The sequence below is a fragment of the Lampetra fluviatilis genome, chromosome 19 (assembly GCF_964198595.1).
Source record: "Lampetra fluviatilis chromosome 19, kcLamFluv1.1, whole genome shotgun sequence".
NCBI lineage: Eukaryota > Metazoa > Chordata > Hyperoartia > Petromyzontiformes > Petromyzontidae > Lampetra > Lampetra fluviatilis.
Genome location: NC_136293.1, coordinates 3,824,920 through 3,847,140, shown reverse-complemented (window position 1 = coordinate 3,847,140; position 22,221 = coordinate 3,824,920). Strand labels below are relative to the sequence as shown.

The window sequence follows — 22,221 nt, the reverse complement described above, 5'->3', positions numbered from 1 at the left end:
CGCATTAGACAAGTAAAAGTTCCAACCACATACGGCTTAACGCGAGTCCAACGCCCCACCGTGCTGTCATGATCAACAGCAGCAGGCTAACTAAACGTTTTGGGCAATGGCTCTTAATAAGGGTAGAGATAATGGGGCTAGTAGACTATTTTACCGATGTAGCTTTCCGATTATTAATGTTTTAATCACCGATGTGATTAGCGAAACGAACACCACCACCGCTGGCTCAGAGTCACCAATGGCACAAGTGGTTTCTCCGAGCGTGGAGGCGCTTTGAGTTGGGATGTGGTGGTCATGACCCGTGGCACAGTGGTCAGAGTGACTCAATGAGAAGGCTGAGTTCAAATCCCATTGGAAGACTGACTCGGATTTTCCCCTCGCCAGGGTTAAGAAAAAGGAGGTGCCAACTTTGCGGAAAAGGCCCACGAATAAACTTGGCCCTTGTCATGGGAATGTCCAGTTTCCACCGCTGGCTTTGGGAATTCCAACAATACGTGAGCACTACCTCTTGATTTGTTCACAATTTGCAGTTCTCTTTAAAATGTTACACTAACAATTTCTGCAATGTTGATTTTAAAAACAAATTTAATAAAAATTTAATCTGCAGACGTGTGCTTGTTTCTGCAGAACACAAGGTTTCTCTTTTCAATGTTTGGCAACAGCACTGCAGAGGCCACACCAAGGTGCAACCATTTCGCAAACGCACGGAGCACAGTGCTAATTTACGTGAGACGTCGATGCCAACTCACGAAGGAAGTTGCTTTGAAAGCCTAAATGGATGGCCAATTTGATTCAATTTTAAAATTAATTTACAACGCAAAGGGTTCCCTTCTGCAAAGCCGCACTCACTGGAAGGCTTACTTTTCAATAGTCGCCCTGAATACACTGATTATGTGAGCCTTCAGAAGCAAGGTGACATCATTCTATATTTGGTATTTTCAAAGCACTGTAATTATGTAATCCGACTACTTGATTCATTTTACTGTGAACTTTACTCAGATTCATGTGTTCGGTAGAGACGTGAGCAGCTGATGAATCTTTAATGCGATGCATTGGCTGCTTGATGTTTCCACATCAACCGAAGCAGCCAACTTCGATCGCTTTCAACATTGACCTGTTTTCAAAATGATGTTGTAATTTTACAAACATGAACGTAATAACCAAAAGTAATCAACTAGTACACGCTAAGGTGCGGCTATCTTATTGCACGCTAACAAAAAAAAAACATTGTGAAATTTACCAGTGCAGGTTCCTAGTTTTGGTATTCTGATTGCACTGATTATACATATACTGTATGAAACAAAACCTTGTGACAACCTCGACTGCCTTGTGCATTTAAACACAACTAATGTAATATTTTAAAGGTCCGAAAAATGCTCAATGACACGATTGTTTGATTTGACATTTCCCGCATCTCATTGAGTTTGGCTGGTCCTTTGTAAGACGTTATATAAATGTGTCCTCTTTATATAAACGCACACATGCAGTGATCGAGTTATAACGACATTAAATGCAACGAATCAGAGACTTAATCAATTAGTCATTTCAAAATAAACAGGGATTGTATGAAGCTGGGAAGGAATTAAAAGTGAATTAAGAATTCTCCAGATTTGAGTCACTGCAAATGAACTGGTATGGAAAGTACAGTACAAGATTGACAAAAAAATGTGTACCATGCACAATTTGAGATATTCCTCTGTAATGTTTCATTTGGTTAAACATTGAGAGCTAGAAAAGCATTATTACTTGAAACACAGCGAAATAAAAAAGTGCAGCATAACAGAAACACATTTAACAATAGACATGTAGATAAGTAAATCATATACCGCACAGAATGAGACATTTATTGAGTTTATTTTTAAATTCATAAATACTGCGGTAATTGAAAGGATCACCATAAAACATACTTTTAATTTGTCCGATGGTGTAAACCACAGATGCATTTAAACATTCTATAATAAAACGTAAACTTTACAACCATAAATGCTGATCATATTTACAACCAGAAAAGATTTTTGAAAGAGAGCAAAAAAAAGCTATCGAGTTACACAGAGCGGTCAAATTCCAGTGATGAGCATTTGAAGTGTGCACACAAGACGCCACGGAGTTGAATGAATGGGTTTTCTCTTAGTCCTTCTGGTCCCGTTTCGGTAAAATTTCGATTCGTCGCGGGAAGTAGTCATGTTAATTACGAGTGTCCTCACGTATGATGTTATTTCAATTTTTTTTCTCATTCACTAAATGATTTGACCACCCTTTGTATCGCACTACAAGGAAGAGACTAACAAAGCTCACAAAGCAAAGGTAATTATTGTAAACAACAAAAAAAATACAGCACCAAATTTTCAGTTGCAGCACCGGCAGCTTTAAACCTCTGAGGAGAGGGTTTAGACAGGGAGACATGTGGAGACATGAACAAATAATTACTAATGTATTTTTCAGACCGTGCTCTTTAAAAAAAAAGATGACTCGCACAAAAAACACAGATGGAGACACAAAATCTCATTTCTGTCGGTTCATATCACAAAACAGATGAAATGTACATTATGTCATTAGGTGATGATTTCGCAGATAACATTGATTGATGTGGTAAAATTACGATGTAAACTTAAGTTTTTCTTGAAATGCATGCAAAAAAATGGTATTCGCAACCCCAACTGAGTAATTTATCCAATGGGTAGTTCATTTACTAATAAAATATAAATTCTGTAATTGAAGAAAAATGCTAAATTCAGTAAGGACTGGTTATCTAGAGGGAAATGCATTGTATAATTCTATGATGACGGCTGCACCCGCAGATCTGTTGAAAAACACCGCTGTTGAAAACGATGCCACATCTGGCCATTAAACATCTTGTTGCACTGATGAAATTGAATGGCATTAAGAGTCACGTCACGTCACAGCTAATACAACTCAAATCACTCTCTCGCAATGCATAATCCAACCATTGATCACTCACACACTGACGCCGCGATTACATTGCAAGCACGCTTGTGTATGAGTCACATCAACATATAAATATACGCGTGTGTACGTGCGTTCGGAGCGATGCTGCTGCTTTGGTAGTGGTTGCTATCACACTGGACTTGCAATCTAGGTCGCCAATTTGATCTCCCGGGCAGGTTGCATGAACGTGTCGTCATGTGGCAGTTGAAACAACGGGCAGGTGGCATGAGCGTCTGTACATGTGTCCCCATGTGTTTGCCCAACACCCTTGAATACAAAGGTGCCCCCCATTTCCAAGAATTATCCAGTGGAATTTCTTTCAGGAGAAATAAATAAATAAACAAGTCTACAAACAAATTCCCCCTGCCTTCGCGCACCCAGCAGTGTAAACGGGCACACCCCCACATCTTCCAAGATTGTCTGGCCAGCGTGAAAGGGTAGGCCAAAGACCCCTTTTGAGGGGGTGTCGCGAACCACCTCTTAGTGGAGGCCCTTCCACTCAGACAGCGGTGGCCAACCGGCGTCTCCCCCGAGCCGCATGTGGCTCTTTGATCCACCACATCGCGGCTCTATCGAAGGGGCATAACATCGAATGCACTATCACAGTTGCAGAGAATAATGAACGTCTCCCGTGCGGTGCCAAAGACTATCGAGAAAGCAATTGCAGGGACACGCACCTTTACATCTATTGGTGAATTCTAAGATGCAATGTACAGTAAAATGAGTGTAATAAGTTGAAACTGAATAGTACGATTGTGGAAAATACAGTCGTACGTACAGAAATCTAGCTACGAACAGATATATATGGCTGGATTGACTGCTGTTGGAGTTTTCCTCACAAGAAGGAAGTTCACACATCCAAATTGTGGTGAAATATCCTGCAAGGTTGATCAAGTACCCTACCACGATGTAGGAAGTCAACAGTGATTGCCATATAAAGAAACTGGGCTCTGCCCCTTAGAATGTGGATTTTCCAGCAATATTTCTGGGCCATTAATGCGGGTTAGTGCTGCCCCATTGCTTGTTTGAGGTGGGAGACGCTTTGGCTTATTTGGCTGTCTCTGCTCATGCACTTTTAAGTGTTCATGTGCATGTAATAAGCGCGATAATTAGTAAAGGAGACCCGTAACTATTCACCGGCCTCACAGTTCAATGCATAATCACTATTCAAGGGCCATGATTCAACTGAACAGTCAATTGCTTGTTTAACCACGTGGTAATATGAGCCGATTAAATACAACAACAACCGCCATTCGCCACTAAGTGGTGGTGACGTCATCACGGCGCTTGTGCCAGGCGATGTGCACTTTAAGGCCACATTAAGGGTTAAAGGTTAAAAAACCACATGCATGCACAGTACGCTTAGTTAAACCACTACTGGATGAGGTCCTCCCCTCGTCGCACAGTCCCAAGTACAGAACAACAATGGATTTTGCTGCATTGCCCACCACCCCACCTGCCTGCCACGCCTCTCTCGTGTGCTTGGGCGGCCACCCATCCCAGTACGACCCAAAAAACCTACACACCTACAGAACTTACAAGCACGCACACATACGTACAACAAAAACTGTTGTGTGGCAGTGCTTTCTTGTGTAAGTGGCTAAACTTGTGCATGCATAAAGGCAAACTCCCGCCGTCTCCAACGGGCTTGGCTCCACAACCGGTCCCTTGGCAGGTGCCGGTGCTGACGAGCAACGTGGTGCAACCAACAAGGATTTGTGCAAAAGGGCCGGTCATAAAGATGGTGCCGTCGCTGGGGAGCAACCCACCAACAGGACGCAGGGTTTCGTGGGACATGTTGTTAATGTCGTTTATTGTGAAATTTCGGTCACTGTTCCAATGATCACTGTTACATTGCTTTTATGGCTTTATTTTGGTGATTTCGAAAAGTTGTAGCATGGAGTGAAACTGATGGCTTTCATCTAAGTTGTCTTGTGGTTGTTGTTGGACTTGCATTCCACTGGGATTTTTGCACGCAGCGTTGGTGTACGGTGCTTTTTCTGGAAGATTTAGCTGTTTTTATCTGGATTTTTCTGTTTGCGCATAGTCACTTTAAGATGTTTTCTTGTTCATGTTTTTGTTTTTTGTTTGTTGCGGTTGCACCCGATTCAAGAGCCGAATGGCTCACAGGGCTATACCAAATAAATTCAAACTGAAACTGAACAGGAAGCATATTTTTTTCTCTCCCTGTGGTTTATATAAACGCACACATGCAGTGATCGAGTTATAACGACATTAAATGCAACGAATCAGAGACTTAATCAATTAGTCATTTCAAAATAAACAGGGATTGTATGAAGCTGGGAAGGAATTAAAAGTGAATTAAGAATTCTCCAGATTTGAGTCACTGCAAATGAACTGGTATGGAAAGTACAGTACAAGATTGACAAAAAAATGTGTACCATGCACAATTTGAGATATTCCTCTGTAATGTTTCATTTGGTTAAACATTGAGAGCTAGAAAAGCATTATTACTTGAAACACAGCGAAATAAAAAAGTGCAGCATAACAGAAACACATTTAACAATAGACATGTAGATAAGTAAATCATATACCGCACAGAATGAGACATTTATTGAGTTTATTTTTAAATTCATAAATACTGCGGTAATTGAAAGGATCACCATAAAACATACTTTTAATTTGTCCGATGGTGTAAACCACAGATGCATTTAAACATTCTATAATAAAACGTAAACTTTACAACCATGTGTTTGCCCAACACCCTTGAATACAAAGGTGCCCCCCATTTCCAAGAATTATCCAGTGGAATTTCTTTCAGGAGAAATAAATAAATAAACAAGTCTACAAACAAATTCCCCCTGCCTTCGCGCACCCAGCAGTGTAAACGGGCACACCCCCACATCTTCCAAGATTGTCTGGCCAGCGTGAAAGGGTAGGCCAAAGACCCCTTTTGAGGGGGTGTCGCGAACCACCTCTTAGTGGAGGCCCTTCCACTCAGACAGCGGTGGCCAACCGGCGTCTCCCCCGAGCCGCATGTGGCTCTTTGATCCACCACATCGCGGCTCTATCGAAGGGGCATAACATCGAATGCACTATCACAGTTGCAGAGAATAATGAACGTCTCCCGTGCGGTGCCAAAGACTATCGAGAAAGCAATTGCAGGGACACGCACCTTTACATCTATTGGTGAATTCTAAGATGCAATGTACAGTAAAATGAGTGTAATAAGTTGAAACTGAATAGTACGATTGTGGAAAATACAGTCGTACGTACAGAAATCTAGCTACGAACAGATATATATGGCTGGATTGACTGCTGTTGGAGTTTTCCTCACAAGAAGGAAGTTCACACATCCAAATTGTGGTGAAATATCCTGCAAGGTTGATCAAGTACCCTACCACGATGTAGGAAGTCAACAGTGATTGCCATATAAAGAAACTGGGCTCTGCCCCTTAGAATGTGGATTTTCCAGCAATATTTCTGGGCCATTAATGCGGGTTAGTGCTGCCCCATTGCTTGTTTGAGGTGGGAGACGCTTTGGCTTATTTGGCTGTCTCTGCTCATGCACTTTTAAGTGTTCATGTGCATGTAATAAGCGCGATAATTAGTAAAGGAGACCCGTAACTATTCACCGGCCTCACAGTTCAATGCATAATCACTATTCAAGGGCCATGATTCAACTGAACAGTCAATTGCTTGTTTAACCACGTGGTAATATGAGCCGATTAAATACAACAACAACCGCCATTCGCCACTAAGTGGTGGTGACGTCATCACGGCGCTTGTGCCAGGCGATGTGCACTTTAAGGCCACATTAAGGGTTAAAGGTTAAAAAACCACATGCATGCACAGTACGCTTAGTTAAACCACTACTGGATGAGGTCCTCCCCTCGTCGCACAGTCCCAAGTACAGAACAACAATGGATTTTGCTGCATTGCCCACCACCCCACCTGCCTGCCACGCCTCTCTCGTGTGCTTGGGCGGCCACCCATCCCAGTACGACCCAAAAAACCTACACACCTACAGAACTTACAAGCACGCACACATACGTACAACAAAAACTGTTGTGTGGCAGTGCTTTCTTGTGTAAGTGGCTAAACTTGTGCATGCATAAAGGCAAACTCCCGCCGTCTCCAACGGGCTTGGCTCCACAACCGGTCCCTTGGCAGGTGCCGGTGCTGACGAGCAACGTGGTGCAACCAACAAGGATTTGTGCAAAAGGGCCGGTCATAAAGATGGTGCCGTCGCTGGGGAGCAACCCACCAACAGGACGCAGGGTTTCGTGGGACATGTTGTTAATGTCGTTTATTGTGAAATTTCGGTCACTGTTCCAATGATCACTGTTACATTGCTTTTATGGCTTTATTTTGGTGATTTCGAAAAGTTGTAGCATGGAGTGAAACTGATGGCTTTCATCTAAGTTGTCTTGTGGTTGTTGTTGGACTTGCATTCCACTGGGATTTTTGCACGCAGCGTTGGTGTACGGTGCTTTTTCTGGAAGATTTAGCTGTTTTTATCTGGATTTTTCTGTTTGCGCATAGTCACTTTAAGATGTTTTCTTGTTCATGTTTTTGTTTTTTGTTTGTTGCGGTTGCACCCGATTCAAGAGCCGAATGGCTCACAGGGCTATACCAAATAAATTCAAACTGAAACTGAACAGGAAGCATATTTTTTTCTCTCCCTGTGGTTTTGGCGCAAACAACAGCCCAGGGGCCCCAACCTGAACGGAATCCAAATGGCTCACTCATTAACAAAGTGAACCAGGACAAACGCTTTGAAGGAAGTTGATCAAGAGGTGAATCGTTACCAAGGCAGCTGACTCTACCAACCCATATCTCCACTCTTCCACCAGATCCTTCCATCGTTGTTGCACCGTCTACACCAAAACTCCCCCTCCAGCCATGGGCTCTCGTAGTTTCCCACCATCTGGATTTTGGTCCTTCCTCTCATTTCCACCACACTCTGCATGCCACCAAACGCCTCTCTCGGTCACTCGGCCTACTCAGTTCTGCGCAGATACTCCACGTACGATACAACCTCATCTTCCTCACGTCTACCGTTCCATCATTCCACATTATATTCCAAACGTGTCAGATCCTGAAATCATAAAAAAAGGGAAGAGGCTTCCTTTCCTGCAGTTTTTATGGAGTTCACGTCTGTGTCGTGCAGCCCTTTAGCTCAAACAAAGACAAAGATCACCCGTACAGCCTTAACAGACTGTTGGGGCAAGTGCTGTTAGTGAGCATTTAAGGATGAGTCGACCTATGGGAGGCCCGGGACCAGATAAAATAATCGTCACTTTGGTGATGGCTGAGCAGGAATCAAAGTCTGGTGGCCGGGTTCTCAGCGCAACGTGCTAACTGCTACATTACTGCTCCCCACTTAGCTTAAGCACAGGCACACACACACACCTACCGAGGCTAAAGTTGACAGTAATGCTTCTCCAAAGTGGTTCATGAATTCCCGTCCAAAACTCACTGGACGAGCAGGGTGGGGCGGGAGCAGCAGAAGGAGATGTGAAAAGGAGATCCAAATTACTTTTCCATTCAGAGAGATCTATGCAAATGCTCAGTGCCAACTGTAAAGTGACGATGAGGGACCATTGCTGCAGGAGGTTTCTTTGTGCTCACCTCCAGATAAGATGTATGTCACTTTAAGACACTACGCTATGGCCTCCAGTCTTATTAAAATGAGTACTTGGTCACAGAATGGCGAAGCTTGCTGTTCTGCCAGCTTGCCCATAGGCTTTCAGGATTGCACGAGGTTTAGCAGGATTACGTTCTGTCACAGACCAATGGAATGAACGGCAATAAACAACATTCACACAAACATGAAGAATGCAACATAATTTAGGGGCATGTCCAGGATACACATTTAAGGAATAAAGTCGTGCACTCTAAGGACCTAAAGCTGCCCTTATTTCCCCTTCCCAATTGTCTGTATTCTTAACATCCCAACATTCCCATCAACCGAGCTCGTGGAAAGAACGAAAAGAGAAAGGCAAAAAAAAAGATGTCAAATGTTTCCATGCAAACCATTGACAATGTTTTCCCAATCAATATCTGATAGGGTATCATCCTTTAAAAATCAACTGACATCACTGTAATTTATAATTGGTTGTACCATTGATTTCTCTTTTCAGCTCAGAGACCGGTATAGCCCTATTCTCCCTACTCATCTCCATTGGAAGCCTTGAACCAGTTGTGGAAATTCCACGTTCTTATGGTGGGTCCAATATTTCCATTGGTTAATGACAGTACTCACTTTTATGATGCAGGAGATGATCGCCTGAATCAACACCTGATTGAGATTTCAATTTCAAACCTTCTGATTTTGAGAAAATACCACCTGGTCAGTTGCAAGAATGGGATGCATAATATTAATAATACCATAACATCATTTATTCAACCAAGCCTCACTGAATCTGAAGAGCCCAGTCTATTTTAACGGCATCCTATATTGGAACATTTGGATAATTCCTAGCTAACGGGAGAAATACACGATTGTATATCAGTTCAAATTGAGGCCTGGCATTTTAACAATGAAGATAACAAGCGCAGAAAGACATACGATTACAAATGCCACGGCAGGGTCAGTGATGCTCACTGTGTAGCAGATGACACTATTTTACAGCGCTCCACAGCATCTGCCTGATGGAAGAGAGACTTCACATGCCATGGCAAGTGCATTAACCACTATGGCAATCCAATTCATCCCAGCAGGCTCCATGGGTTTGAGCTATGCTATTGCCACTCAGTTGCGAAGACAAAGGAAATTATATCCATTGTATTGTCCCATAGGCATGCGCTTAGCCATTAGTGTATAACCTAATAATTTTGGTTACGTTTGACAGTGATCTATTTTACTGGCTGCACGGTGCTGTGATTAGAGCTCCATCAGAAGAGAATGCGAGTTCAAAATCACAGTCACGTATTGCCTTGGTCAAGGAGTACCATTACAAGAGACACAATTGGTAGCAATGGTCATAATAGGCAGTGGTGATTGGTACGGAACAAAGTAACGTGGAATGGCTACCACTGACACAGGGCTCGCCAAAAGAGCTCACCGTGTTATTGTCATCAGCAATGCTGCTGGTGCCTTGCGTTTCTACTCCTTTCCTGCAGGTGCTCATTGCCTGGCTGGTGCAAACTGCCGTCTAACGCATTCTCCGGATTATAAGATGCTCTGGAAAGTAAGATGCGCCCCCAAACCTGTGCCGGGTGTCATTAAAGGTTATACAAATCTTGTCACACACCAACCGGATTATAACCCCCTCCCGCCTCCCCCAAATAAAATGTGCTTATAATCTGGAGAATACGGTACCAGCTGGGCCTATGACAGCAAAGCCTTCATAGCCTGCCCCAGCAGCTGCGTCATTAAACAATGAGTAGATTACTCAAATATGTTCAATAAATGAAACCCAAGACCAAGCTGAGCATCCACTGAACTTGCATAATGTAGGTGGTGTGTGCATCACGTAGAGCAAACCCGTCCATGTGCCTACACAAGGCATCAACCTCAAGGAGCACAACGCCTTTCACAAATAGCGCGACAAAGCAACGACTACACCGAGCAATCAGCCTCATTAAAGCAGCCATGCTATTGCGAGCTCCTGATCAAATAAGCGAATAACCATTGCTTGTGCTATAACGCGGCCGTTCACCCCAGAGCTGCTGCGGATTGAGAGCGGTGTCAATGGTACACGAACCGTTTTTTTTGATGTTCAAAGGGAGGTGGAGGAACCACTTCTGGCGCTTCCGCGGATTTTTCATCGAGCGTGCACTTCCCGGTGATTTCTGCGTCCCGTCATCAAGGATAGATCGGGGCATATCCCCTCGACGTTGCACCGACGTGCGATGGCACAACTAATCCTTTTAACATTTTTATATTCGTGCGTGTCGTTGCATAGTTTGATTGCTTACTGCTGGCTGCAGCCTGGTGGAATATAGTGGCCACAACCTGAAGGGAAGACTGAGTATAATGGTACACCCTCAACCAAAAGCTTAATTAGAGTTTGATGACGTTAATATACAGGATGCTTGCCATTCACTATTCCAAGGGGAAATAAGTGGTTACTCTTAAGTAATTGGAGTCGATAATACAATAAAGTGCATCCCTGTATTCCGCCAACACGGTTCCCAGACCCCCCTCGGGATGGAGTAATATTGTTCCTTTGTAGTGTGGATTTATGCAGATTAATTACCATCTGCCCAACGTATTTATTTCTCGAATAAAATGTTTTGTTTTAATAAAAACATTTTTTAGTTCAACACGTAGGTAAAAATATGTTTTATTCCACATCCTCCCTCATATCTTACATTGCAACATCCTGACATTCTGGACGGCAGGCGGAGGGGGGGGGGATTTTCTTTGGGGGGGGGGGGGGCATTGACATTCTGGGCTCAGGTATGTAAGACTGTTCTAAGGTTTAGGAATGGACCCCATGCACGTGCTGTATTCTTCTTCCTTGTCGCTGAGCTTATAGCTCAGATGCTCCAGCGCTGAGATTGGTCCTAATGTATACAACAATTGAGCATGGGACGGGGGGTTCGTGATTGTTTCACGTACTCAATATGGTTTTCTCTAATAACATTTTTTATAAATATATTTTTGCCGTGAATGGATGCTCGGGTGTTCCGTGAGCGTGCCGACACATCGGAGTGACATATGGAGCGGGTAAGCCGAGGGTAATAGTCGTGGGAGTTCATTTGGGAGACCCAAGCCCCCGGTCATTTACATCTCAACAGCGGTGGGCTTTAGCCATGCTAATTATAGAGTGAAAAAATACCATTAAGCAATCGTGTGATGTTGAATAATTACATAAGAAATGCAATCAAGTGATCATCTGTTCAGTAATCACAGCCATTCCTCACCATCCTGAGACACGATACTGTATCTTGTTCCTACGCATAATCTGAACTCATCGCTCTACCTCTGCAGTGATCATACTCTGATGCGTGCTCTCCAATTTGGTGGCATTTCCATCACCAATATCGCTCATCAGCGATCATCTCCCCTCGTGACGGCTCCTGGCCAAGCCCACTTACATTTATTTACAATAAATATGGCATCTCTAATAAGCGTTTTTGTTCCTGAACCTGTACGTTTTGGTCTAAAAAATTTGCTACTCATCAATTGCAAAAGCTTACCGTTAATACAATTGAGTAAAATCATACAGCAACGGTAACTTGCAGGCAAACATACACAAAATAATTCAACATTGACATGCAATCAGGAAAAGCGGTGTACAATGCATAACGTGTCAACCTACTTAATGCCACTGTCGCCTCTGACCTCTGAATAAATACACGTGACTGCAGTGAAATGCATTTATGACGAGCTCACTTTGTCTCAGATACAACATGCGGCTGTGAACCAAGCCGTGTTCCAGAAAGCCAAGTGAATATGAAACGTATCAAAATGGTTTCCAAAATTCTTTGTTTATGTTTTTTTTTCAAGCTTCCATTATTTGCTCCCTTGGAAAAATGGACGCAAAAATATATCCGTGCCAACAAGCGGTACATGAGCGGAAATAATTTCAACACGTTTAAAGTGCCAAGTTCATTTTGTTGACCCAGATGAGAACTCAAAAGAGAAGGGTGAGTCTCATTTTCAAGAGTGACACTGGGTCACCAAAATGACAAAAGAAAAACAAATAAATCAGGGCAAAAAATATATTCTGTGTAAAAACCTGCGTCACGTAACTAATTCTAAATATTCTGCAAAATAATAGAACGTTAAGAAAGTATTTTTAGACTAATCGTAGTATAATTACAATCAAGTTACGGAAATGTTATACGGTCACAGGGTGACTATTGCACGAAGATATAAAGAAGGGTGTACGAGTCGAAAGCGGTTGTAATCGACAGCTCGGCATGAATTTGTGAATTTATATGGGGAGGGTAAACCATGGACGTTTTGGAAACGATGGACATCCATGGGGTTTGGAGCATTTGCAGAGAATAAGGGCATGTAAGATTTTTTGGATGTTGGTCCTGATTGAACACTTTGGGTAGGCAAGGGACTAATGTACTTTGTGCGTGCATTATAGATGAACTTGGCCCAGTGAATCGACCCCCCGATCTGAGAGAAGGTTCAAATTCACGGAGTGGCCGGAGGCACCGTTCTGCCAGTAATGGGGCGATGGTTGCTCTGAATAATCCTCAAGTGAATAAGGGAGTTAGTTAACCGGTCTTGGAGCGCAGATCGCAGTGATGAGTGGAATGGTCAGTTTGTAAGATTAAAGCATTACGCAGAAGGAAAGTTAGGATTTTGTATCTCCATTGTGGTTGTAGAGGTTGCTTTTTTATACAATACCAGCATAGTCTGGGAAAGGTATCGAAGCAGCAGCTATGGAAATGTGGATAATGCGAATCAGGATTTGTTTTTTTACAAAGTCTCCATCTTTATTCTTAATTTATCAAAATGTTTTCGACGTGAGGTCTGGGTTAGGCCACAGGATTGTCACGTTTAAAGATAGTATTTATAGGTGCCAATCTATTGATTCAATTCTAACCATTAAAGTTTTTACGACTGGATTCAACATCAACGCACCTCGTTCACGGCAAGAATTTTGGCATAAATCTACCACGTGGCCTCAACCAAAAATGAATATGGAGCATCGCATTGGTGACGAAAACCTGTTGGAAGCTAAGAACACATCAAATTTCTGTTGTTGTACATTTCATTTTGCATTGCCAGCGTATCAATCACATAAGCAAGCTGTGTTTATATGTGGTGTGGGAAATGTTTATCGCACAGAGCAGAGAGGGTGTGTGTTTATCAGGAAGCAGCGTTAGCGACACTACGCTACATTCATTTGCCGGCAATGAATTTGTATTGTTTTATATTTATTTATTTTTGTCCGAAACTCCATTTTCACGTGAAATGAGTCATTCCAATTTGAAGTGATGCTTCAATTTCACAAACTATTGTTCCCATTATGCCAGAATGTTATTTGGCCCAAATATAGAGGCACACAATAGAAAATCACTGCCTTAAAATTGGCCCAAGAGCTACCAGATGTGAAAGCCTCCCCCATTGCTTTCTTATTCCATTCCCTCTCAAGCAACAACTTGTCCACACAATCTTTATTTGAAGCTTTCGTGACTGCAGGAATCCATATGCTTTGGTTCTTTCGGTAAAATCACATAGGTAAAAAATAAATTAAATCAGTGTGATTTATTTTATTTGTCCATACAATGTATGCGACGTCACAAATAATAATACGCGGTGCCAAATGCAGTTCTATCAGCAATCCTGCTGTTATCATATCCATAATTTCGTCTCAAAGAGGCAATAGCATCGTTCATCCGTCAGCTTATAATTTAATTCTAAAGAAAACGAAAAAAAATCCAGAAATATTCTGTGTATCTCTGACCCCGCGACGCACCGCACCAGCGAAACTGCACCTCGGGGTTAGGTGTTTATTGCGACCCCCACCCCCCACCAAGCTCCAAAGTGTGAACCTCGGAGTTTCAATTAAATTACAGCAAGTGGCAGCTTTGTTGGATCAAAGGACTTATGGGCCATGTCATGGACCTGAGCCAGCAAATCCAGGAAACAATGAGTTCAGGCAGTGAAGCAGATAAGCCAACTAATGGTGAAAGTTTTCTGATTATTCTTGAAAGGCCGTAACTCTGTGAGCATGACAGGAAGAGGCAACAGGGTTTCCAAGCTGGTTACACAAGGACAGGAGAAATTTTGACTTAAAGCTTTCGTGACTGTAGGAATTCATACTCTTTGGGTCTTTCGGTAAAGTCACATAGATAGAAAAAGAAAAATTATTATATAATAACATAGGAACTATTATATAATTATATACTTATTTATATATATATATATAAATAATGAATGTTTTTTTAATAAATCTATCTACGTGACTTTACCGAATGACCCAAAGAGTATGCAGACAGGATAAACCATTGCTGTAGCCCATGCCCAGATAGTAAGTGATGTGAACAGATGCGTTTGTGAAAACTTTCCCTGTAGCTGGGAAACTAAATTGCATTTCGACAACTAAGAGTGGCTTGAGTATATCGGATCTCTTATCGAGACATGTTACATCCCGCTGGGTGCCACTGTGCTTTGAGCCCTTGACTCACATCTGCAAGATTACGAGTTTAACACCCAGTGGCGATGGGTTGATTTACCCTGTGCCTCCCTCCTGGATCAAGAAGGTAAAGGTGGAGCCCTGGAATATGCCAGCTCACGCACGGAGGACTGAAGTTCGGAGGGTATTTTGGCCTACTCTTTCACACCGACAAGACTTCTTGGAAGAGGTGAAAGTACCCAGACTTTAACGCACACCACCCTCAACCGGCAAATAGGATAACTCTGATGTACCCATTCATACCACTTGGGTGGACAGAAGCCAGAGGAATTAATAAACACGGCCACTGTTTAAACTGCCACACCGACAGATTGAGCTGGCAACCTCCAGGCTGTAATTGCAATTCTAATAACCATTACTGGTACTAAAGTGAGTAACAAAGTCAACAGTCATTTTCCTAGGGAAAATGGCCCTGCCATGGGAACGTGGATTCCACCGCACGCCAGTGGTGGGCGCCAGGAGAGAAGAGCACCCACCTTGATGATGATGGGGTTTTTTTTTTACATCGGAGAGGTAAGGACGCCCGCAGACTGGGATTGCTGCCGCGCACCGAGCTCGACGCTACGGCATCACTCGCGCAGCTTGCCTGCACGCAAGCTGCAAGGCGCAATATGCGCAGACTTTGTAGATCAAGATGAGGTCAGAGCCAGCTCATATATCCAAACAGCTAGACTCGCGGCCCCCTGATCATACACGGGGCCAGCCTTGATTAAATCACCTTATTTTAAAAAAGAGGCACAGCTCTCTGGTCACGCTGAAGTGATGTTAATGCAACCAACCGAAAAGACCCCCTCAGAGTGTGCCTCTGCTGCAACGGTTTATTGCCTTGCCACGATTGCAGCCTTTCTTTTCCGTAATAACACCGTCGGTTCAAATGCTATGACCTCTGTACAGCAGACGCATGTTGGGCGGAACTTGCTGTAGGAGCAATGGTGTACCATTGGTGAGGGTGAAAGAGGTTCATACGGTGGATGCACAAGACCCCTGGAATGGCTCTTTCCATTGAAAATCCTCACGCTTTGTTCGCCCTCACGTTTAAATGAGAGAATATTTAATGTCGCGTCGCGGCTGTGAGCACAAAACGCACGAGCGTATGGATACTTTTCAATTATACCGGGTGAAAGCTGACTGGGAACTGAGTTAAAGTCTCTCCACGCTCAAACGCGCATTTGGGTCAGCGCTCATCCCCGTTGGCAATCTTGAGCCGGCGGTGGAAATTCCTCATTGCTATGGTGGGGAAGCAAGTCTCTCCATGGAACCACTCATTTAAGCAGCCTCAAAAAAAAAAATGACCAACGTGAGATCATCCTTGATTGACATTTCAATAACGTGAACAGTGAAGGTGGGTTCACTCTGGGTTACTCAACGCGCCACGTCCCACCTACATCTCGCTTAAGTGAAGTCACGGGCGTCCCAGATTCTCAATGGTGTACATTTTGAAATGTCGCGTGAACGGGCAGGCCAAACGGGGTTGAGGTGGCGTGAATAAGGGTGGAGCCAAGAACAATGTTGCTCCTGTGTGCTACCCAAATTGACTACTTTGCAGGTCATTTATCAGCATTGGGATGTTTGTGTGCTTTGAGAGGAACCCAGAAAACGTGGAGGAGACCCGTGGAGAATAAACTTCATCCTGAAAACCACCCAATTCGGGAATCGAACCCTAGCGCTTCTTGCGACAAGGCACGAGTATTACCACTGCGCTGCCACCCTACCGCTTCGTTTTTTGTTGTTTCTTAATGTTTTTATTGAACCCGCAACATGATCACAAAAGAGGGTATACAAATTCGCGAGCGGCAAACGTGTGAACGGAGGACGTGCCCCTCTGGGAAACTCTCCCCCGAATGGGGGGCCACGGTAAGACCCTGCCGCTTGGCTAAGTTGCGCCGTGGCGGAGTGAGCACGTTCTAAGGTCGCAACGAAAGTCAAAAAAGCGGTGGGAATCCATCCTAAGTCGGGCACCACCCAGTACGACACACCTACAATCCTTGCCTGAAAAGAGAATACGATCAATAGATTGAATTATGATAAAGCCTTCAGAATACACACGTGGTGTTCCACTACTGTGCGACAACAGCTCGGGCAGGGTGTGGTGTTATGCAATTGTCATGGGCATCCAATATATGTACGGTTGGATCGACTGAACAACATACAATAAACTTGAACATTGTAAATTAAACTTCCACGTAAATTTCTCAGGTTTGGCAATGAACACACGGGAGCCCGGCTTCCTGGTCCTATGGTTTGTCACCACACTGATGAGATGTGAATTCATGCCAATGCTGAAATAAATGTGGGAAATCGTATAACCGCACATTACCTTCAAATAAGAAACTCAAAATTATGTTTTATATCAATCAATAATAATATCAGTGCAATAAGGCCATAATAGCAACGAATTATATGAAGACTTTGAAAAATACATCTGCCAAATTGTAGTTTTTGGCTGTTAGATCTCGACACAAGCGACGTGTCTGAGCGTTCCTCACCTTCAAACGAGCAATGAGGTATATAACCCAGCTCCGACTGATGCCAGCAGCCAATGTTGGAATTTCTACATTCCCATGGTAGAAGACAATCTTTGCATAGGACAACAACTGTTGACTTCCTACACAAGTGTATTATTTTTACCCCACGTGTGACGGTGAGCTGAGCGTTTTTCACTGACCACAGCCTTCGGACTCATATCACAACCCCATTCTCTAACCATAGCACTGCCCGGCAGGACAATGAGCTTCAACCAACGACAAACAACACTGGCGGCTGAAATAATCTGCTACTTGATGTCACTGGCACGGAGCACAACCATGCATCTCAATGCACCAGCAAATTCCACCTTCACACATCCTTCCTACAGTCAAGGCCGAGCCCATTGCATGTTGCCAACAGGCTGAGCGGAGCCCCGGTGGATCACAAACATAATGATGACCGAGTGTCCAAGCGAGTGGCTTAAGTGGCTGTGGGTGCGCGCTTGGGTCGACCTCTGCTCACGCGTTCGTGAGCGCCGGCCCTTGCTGCAGATTTAACGCCAACAGGGCTTTAAAAATGTGTGGGTGGAGGGCGGGGTTAACGAACCATAGATGTGGTCTGAAGGGGGATGCAGTTACCTTTCTGGGCTGGAAGTCATACTTGACACAGTGCTGGAAGCCCTTCCCTTTGGATTTGAGCGATGTGACGATGAGGCAGTTCCCGACGAAGTGGGCCGAGTAACCCACGCCCTTACTTGTCCTGAAGCTAGACACGAGACAGAAACAAAGATCACCCGTTATAGCCTCACCAGACGGTAGACAAAGACAAAGATTCCCCGTATAGCCTTAACAGACTGTTGGGGCAAGTGCTGTTAGCGACCTAGGGGAGGACTGGTTCAGATAATCATCACAGGTGTTAGCCATGAGTGGGAATCAAACTCGGGTCGTCGGGTTTGTAGCGGAGGGCGCCAACCACTAGATGACCGATCCCCACAAGCACGCGCGCGCACACACACACACCGCTTTTCGTCATTGTCATCATCCTCGTCAATCATCACCATCGTGTCACAGATAATGAGATGTCTTTGCAATTTACAAAGAAGCTTCCACTGCGTCTCAAGACACGTTTTGAAACCAGAGTCCTGCATTGGGATGTTAAGAAAGGTAGGAGGAAATCAATCAATCGGTCTTTTTTCATATCGTGCACTCGGCACATCAAAAACAGTCATCTCACGGCTCTTGACATCAAATAAAATTTACTTCAATGAAACCCAAGTACCCAGAGAGAAAACACACACACGAAGGGATACCACTGACAACTCTGCACAGAAGGCTCTGGAAGCTAATTTATGTACCGCCATCTCGTCAACTCCCATCCACCTCATGTTTTTATGGGTGGCCCCTTCCCCTGAAACAAGGCAACTCAACGTGTTCCTCAATAACACTGCCCTAAAAGGATAGACATATACGAATAATATCCATCAATACACAATAGGGAAGGTTTTGGACAATAGTGAAATTTCGAGATCATCATTTACTGCGAAGAAGAGAGGCCAATATATATATTTTTTATTTTAGTGCACTGATGTTATTGACAGATGCGTTGAGCTTTCTGTCAATTGATGTGTGCTTGTGCACCACTGTCCATGTTGAACTTATTTCTCGCCGTACATAGCCAACCGTGCGAATATGAGGTGCGGGGTAAGGTCAAACTAAACATAAAAAGAAATGAGTTTTCAATCTAGATTTAACAATGTATATTTTCAGTGGCTTCCTTATATCGGAAGTAAGAGAGTTCCAGACGGCCGCAGATGCGCATCTCAAAGTGCATGATGCAGTGACCGTCTTGTTCAATGGTTAGCCAAAAACTGCTGCGATGATGACCAGAGTTTGCATGATGGTTTATGCTCCTTGACGAGATTAGTAAGGTTTTGTGGTTCATTTGTGTCAAACACTTTGTGTGTAATGAGTGCGACCTCACACTGTATTCGTTCGGCAACCGGACGCCAATGCAGCTCACCGAGCATTAGATGGACACAGGTTGGATCTTGCAGTACCCGTCACAGTACGTGCCAGAGAATGTTGTGCACGCTGAAGCTTGGTTATGTTTTTGCCAGACGTCCCAAGCCTTGTGGATACCATTCCACACAAACAAAAGTGTGCGCGTGGAATAGTGGGCCGCACGTACCAGTACAGGTAAGGCTTGTCTTTGTCCACGTTGATGTTGTTGAGCGGGTCCATGCGAAACCACGTATTGAAGGTGAAGCCATTCTGGTAGGGCCACTTGGCAATGGGTGGCAGGGCGATCGCCTGTTGACAGAACGGGATGCGCACAGCGAGCAACAGAGACTCGTGGTCTCATCCCGTATGGGACGACATTATTTTAGTAGTGCTGCCGCTGCTGTGAAGCTACGTAAAATGTTTCACATAAAAGGTTTTGTGTAAAGTCTGCAAGCAAAAAAGGTAAATTTTGCGATTATAAAAACACTACTGTTAAATTCCCAGAAGTCGACAACAGTGGCAGAAAATGGGATACGTTTATCCTTTGAATAACAGACATTTTCTACCGGTAAAATATTCTTGCTTTGCAACCATGCATACCTTTCTAATGATGATACAGCAATGCAGCAACGGAATTACACGAACTATCAGGAAAGATGAACGGTACTTTAACCAAATCAAAGCGTACAAAAAATTATTTCCTATAATTTCATCATCTCTCCCCCTTAATCTCGATCAGCCACCCTTATCTCCTTATTCTGGTATGGTATTGAGTTTTGCGAAAGGTCTTTAAATGGTTATGTGATCATTTCCAACAATAATTTCTTTCTCTTCATTTTTTCTATCACGTAAACATGGATTCCTTATGACCACGTTATCGAAAGCCATTTTTCGTAAAATATGCAGTCATGAAAAACCACGACTGCTTAGGAATGCATAACCCGAATACATAACCTGAAAACACGATTCATATGCGCCTAAATTTAAAATCAAGCACATACCAGACACTTTGAGCTTCACTTTGACTTGCATTAAAAACAAACATAAAGTATAACTTTTGTTGTACACATATAGAAAATGTGTTATGCATGTCTGTGTGTCTGCAAATTAGAGCTATACCACATTCCTGAGGGAACAGCATGGAATGTCCGCATATGAACTACACAATTTTAAAGCCACGCTTTCTGCTCCAGCCCACCGATTACCAGGCACAGTTGATGCAAGACAAATAAAATGGTACCTCACACACACACATTTACGGCACGATGCTCCGATGCATTACGGTATTCAATCCATTTGCAAATGTCACCAAATCACTTTGGAGAAACTCTTTGTTTAGTACAAAGGGTTCTGGTCTAATTGGCACACAAAAGGGCATTTTCAGAGTTATACTGTAGATGTATTTAATACAATTATTACAACTTCATTAAATGCAGCAATAGGAGGGAATCAGCAGCCCGGGATGTCCACGAAACTGGCCAATTATTGAGGGATTCCACGCCCTAACACAACTCCATCGGTTCCCTTCTACCAGCAATGGCTAATAGCAGTGATACAATGGACAATATGCCCCCCCCCCCGCCATAGGACTGTGGAAATTATTTCACTGGCTCAAGACCACTGAGAGAGAAGTGCACAGGCCTCATCATCATTTTGGCACAGCGCCACTGATTTGATTTGTTTTTTCTGTTGCAAAAATCTTAACCCAGCTAAGATGGCCCTGTGCCTAGAGCCCTAAGCTCTCAATGAGTAGGTGGCATGTTCAACTTCTGGTCAGAGGTTCACTGTAATTAAATATTTCCCCTCTCCCTGTTCCAAATCCCATGGTCTAGCACATTCCAGCCATTGAAAATAATAAAATAATGGTGCACAGTTTTGGTCAAATATTAATTAATTAGTATCATTATTAAGTTAAGGGACCGAATATTTTGCAGGAAAGCTCTCCAGATATAATTAGACAGAAAGGTTTGCGGGGGCACGGGTGCAGGATGGAGGGGCACCCTGAGGCCAGTATAAAAAACTAAAGAATAAAAAAATGTTAACCAGGTAAGGCCCACTGAGCTATATAGCTCTTTTTCAGATTATAGCTCAATGAAGTGGCTTTTCATGTGGAAATATATAGCAGCCAAATATTCTAAATGCATGATTTTAAATGTGGGGGGAAAAACTGGAGGACCCGGAAGAAAATCTAAGCAGCCACGGGGAGAACATACAAACTCCAAATATACAGACGTCAGGGTCAGGATCGAACCCACGACCTTTTATATACCAGGCGAGGTAGTTAACATCTCTCCACCATGGCACACAGTGACCAAGGGGGAAACCGGAAGCCAGATGTTGGACTAAATTCAGAGTGAACCGCTTTTCCCATGTAAGATTGGACCTTTAGGAGGTCAGATGTTGACCATTCAAAAGCCGTGGGATCTGGGAAAAAAGAAAGCAAGCCATCGTAAGATGTGGTGCCATCAATACCATTGACTGCGGTGACACGCTTTAATAGCAGCGAGCTCAAGTGGGTCTGGCCAGTTTCTTCACAGTACTCAGTTGTTGTCAATGCCAGCATGTAAACAGCAGTAAAGCCCAAGTAGCCCCGTTGCATAATTGTAAATTTCAATGATACCCAGCCAGGGAGCAATTGTGTTCGCGACAGCAGGAGAGTGTCAGGAAAAACATTCTAGGCAGGGGTTAATTCAACTCAACATCCCTCTGATGCCAATAAGATAGATACTAGT

The 22,221-nt window shown here is 43.6% G+C and overlaps 1 protein-coding gene across 1 annotated transcript in view; it reads right to left on the bottom strand.

The window, feature by feature from the left end:
• LOC144937554 (neurobeachin-like) overlaps positions 1–22,221 on the bottom strand; it is a 525,952-nt gene that overhangs the window by 362,215 nt on the left and 141,516 nt on the right. The window contains exons 5-6 of the mRNA XM_078864832.1: positions 19,677–19,798; positions 18,128–18,254 (exon numbers count right to left, since the gene is read on the bottom strand). Coding sequence (XP_078720958.1) covers positions 18,128–18,254; positions 19,677–19,798 — 249 coding nt within the window. The remainder of the gene's footprint in view (positions 1–18,127; positions 18,255–19,676; positions 19,799–22,221) is intronic.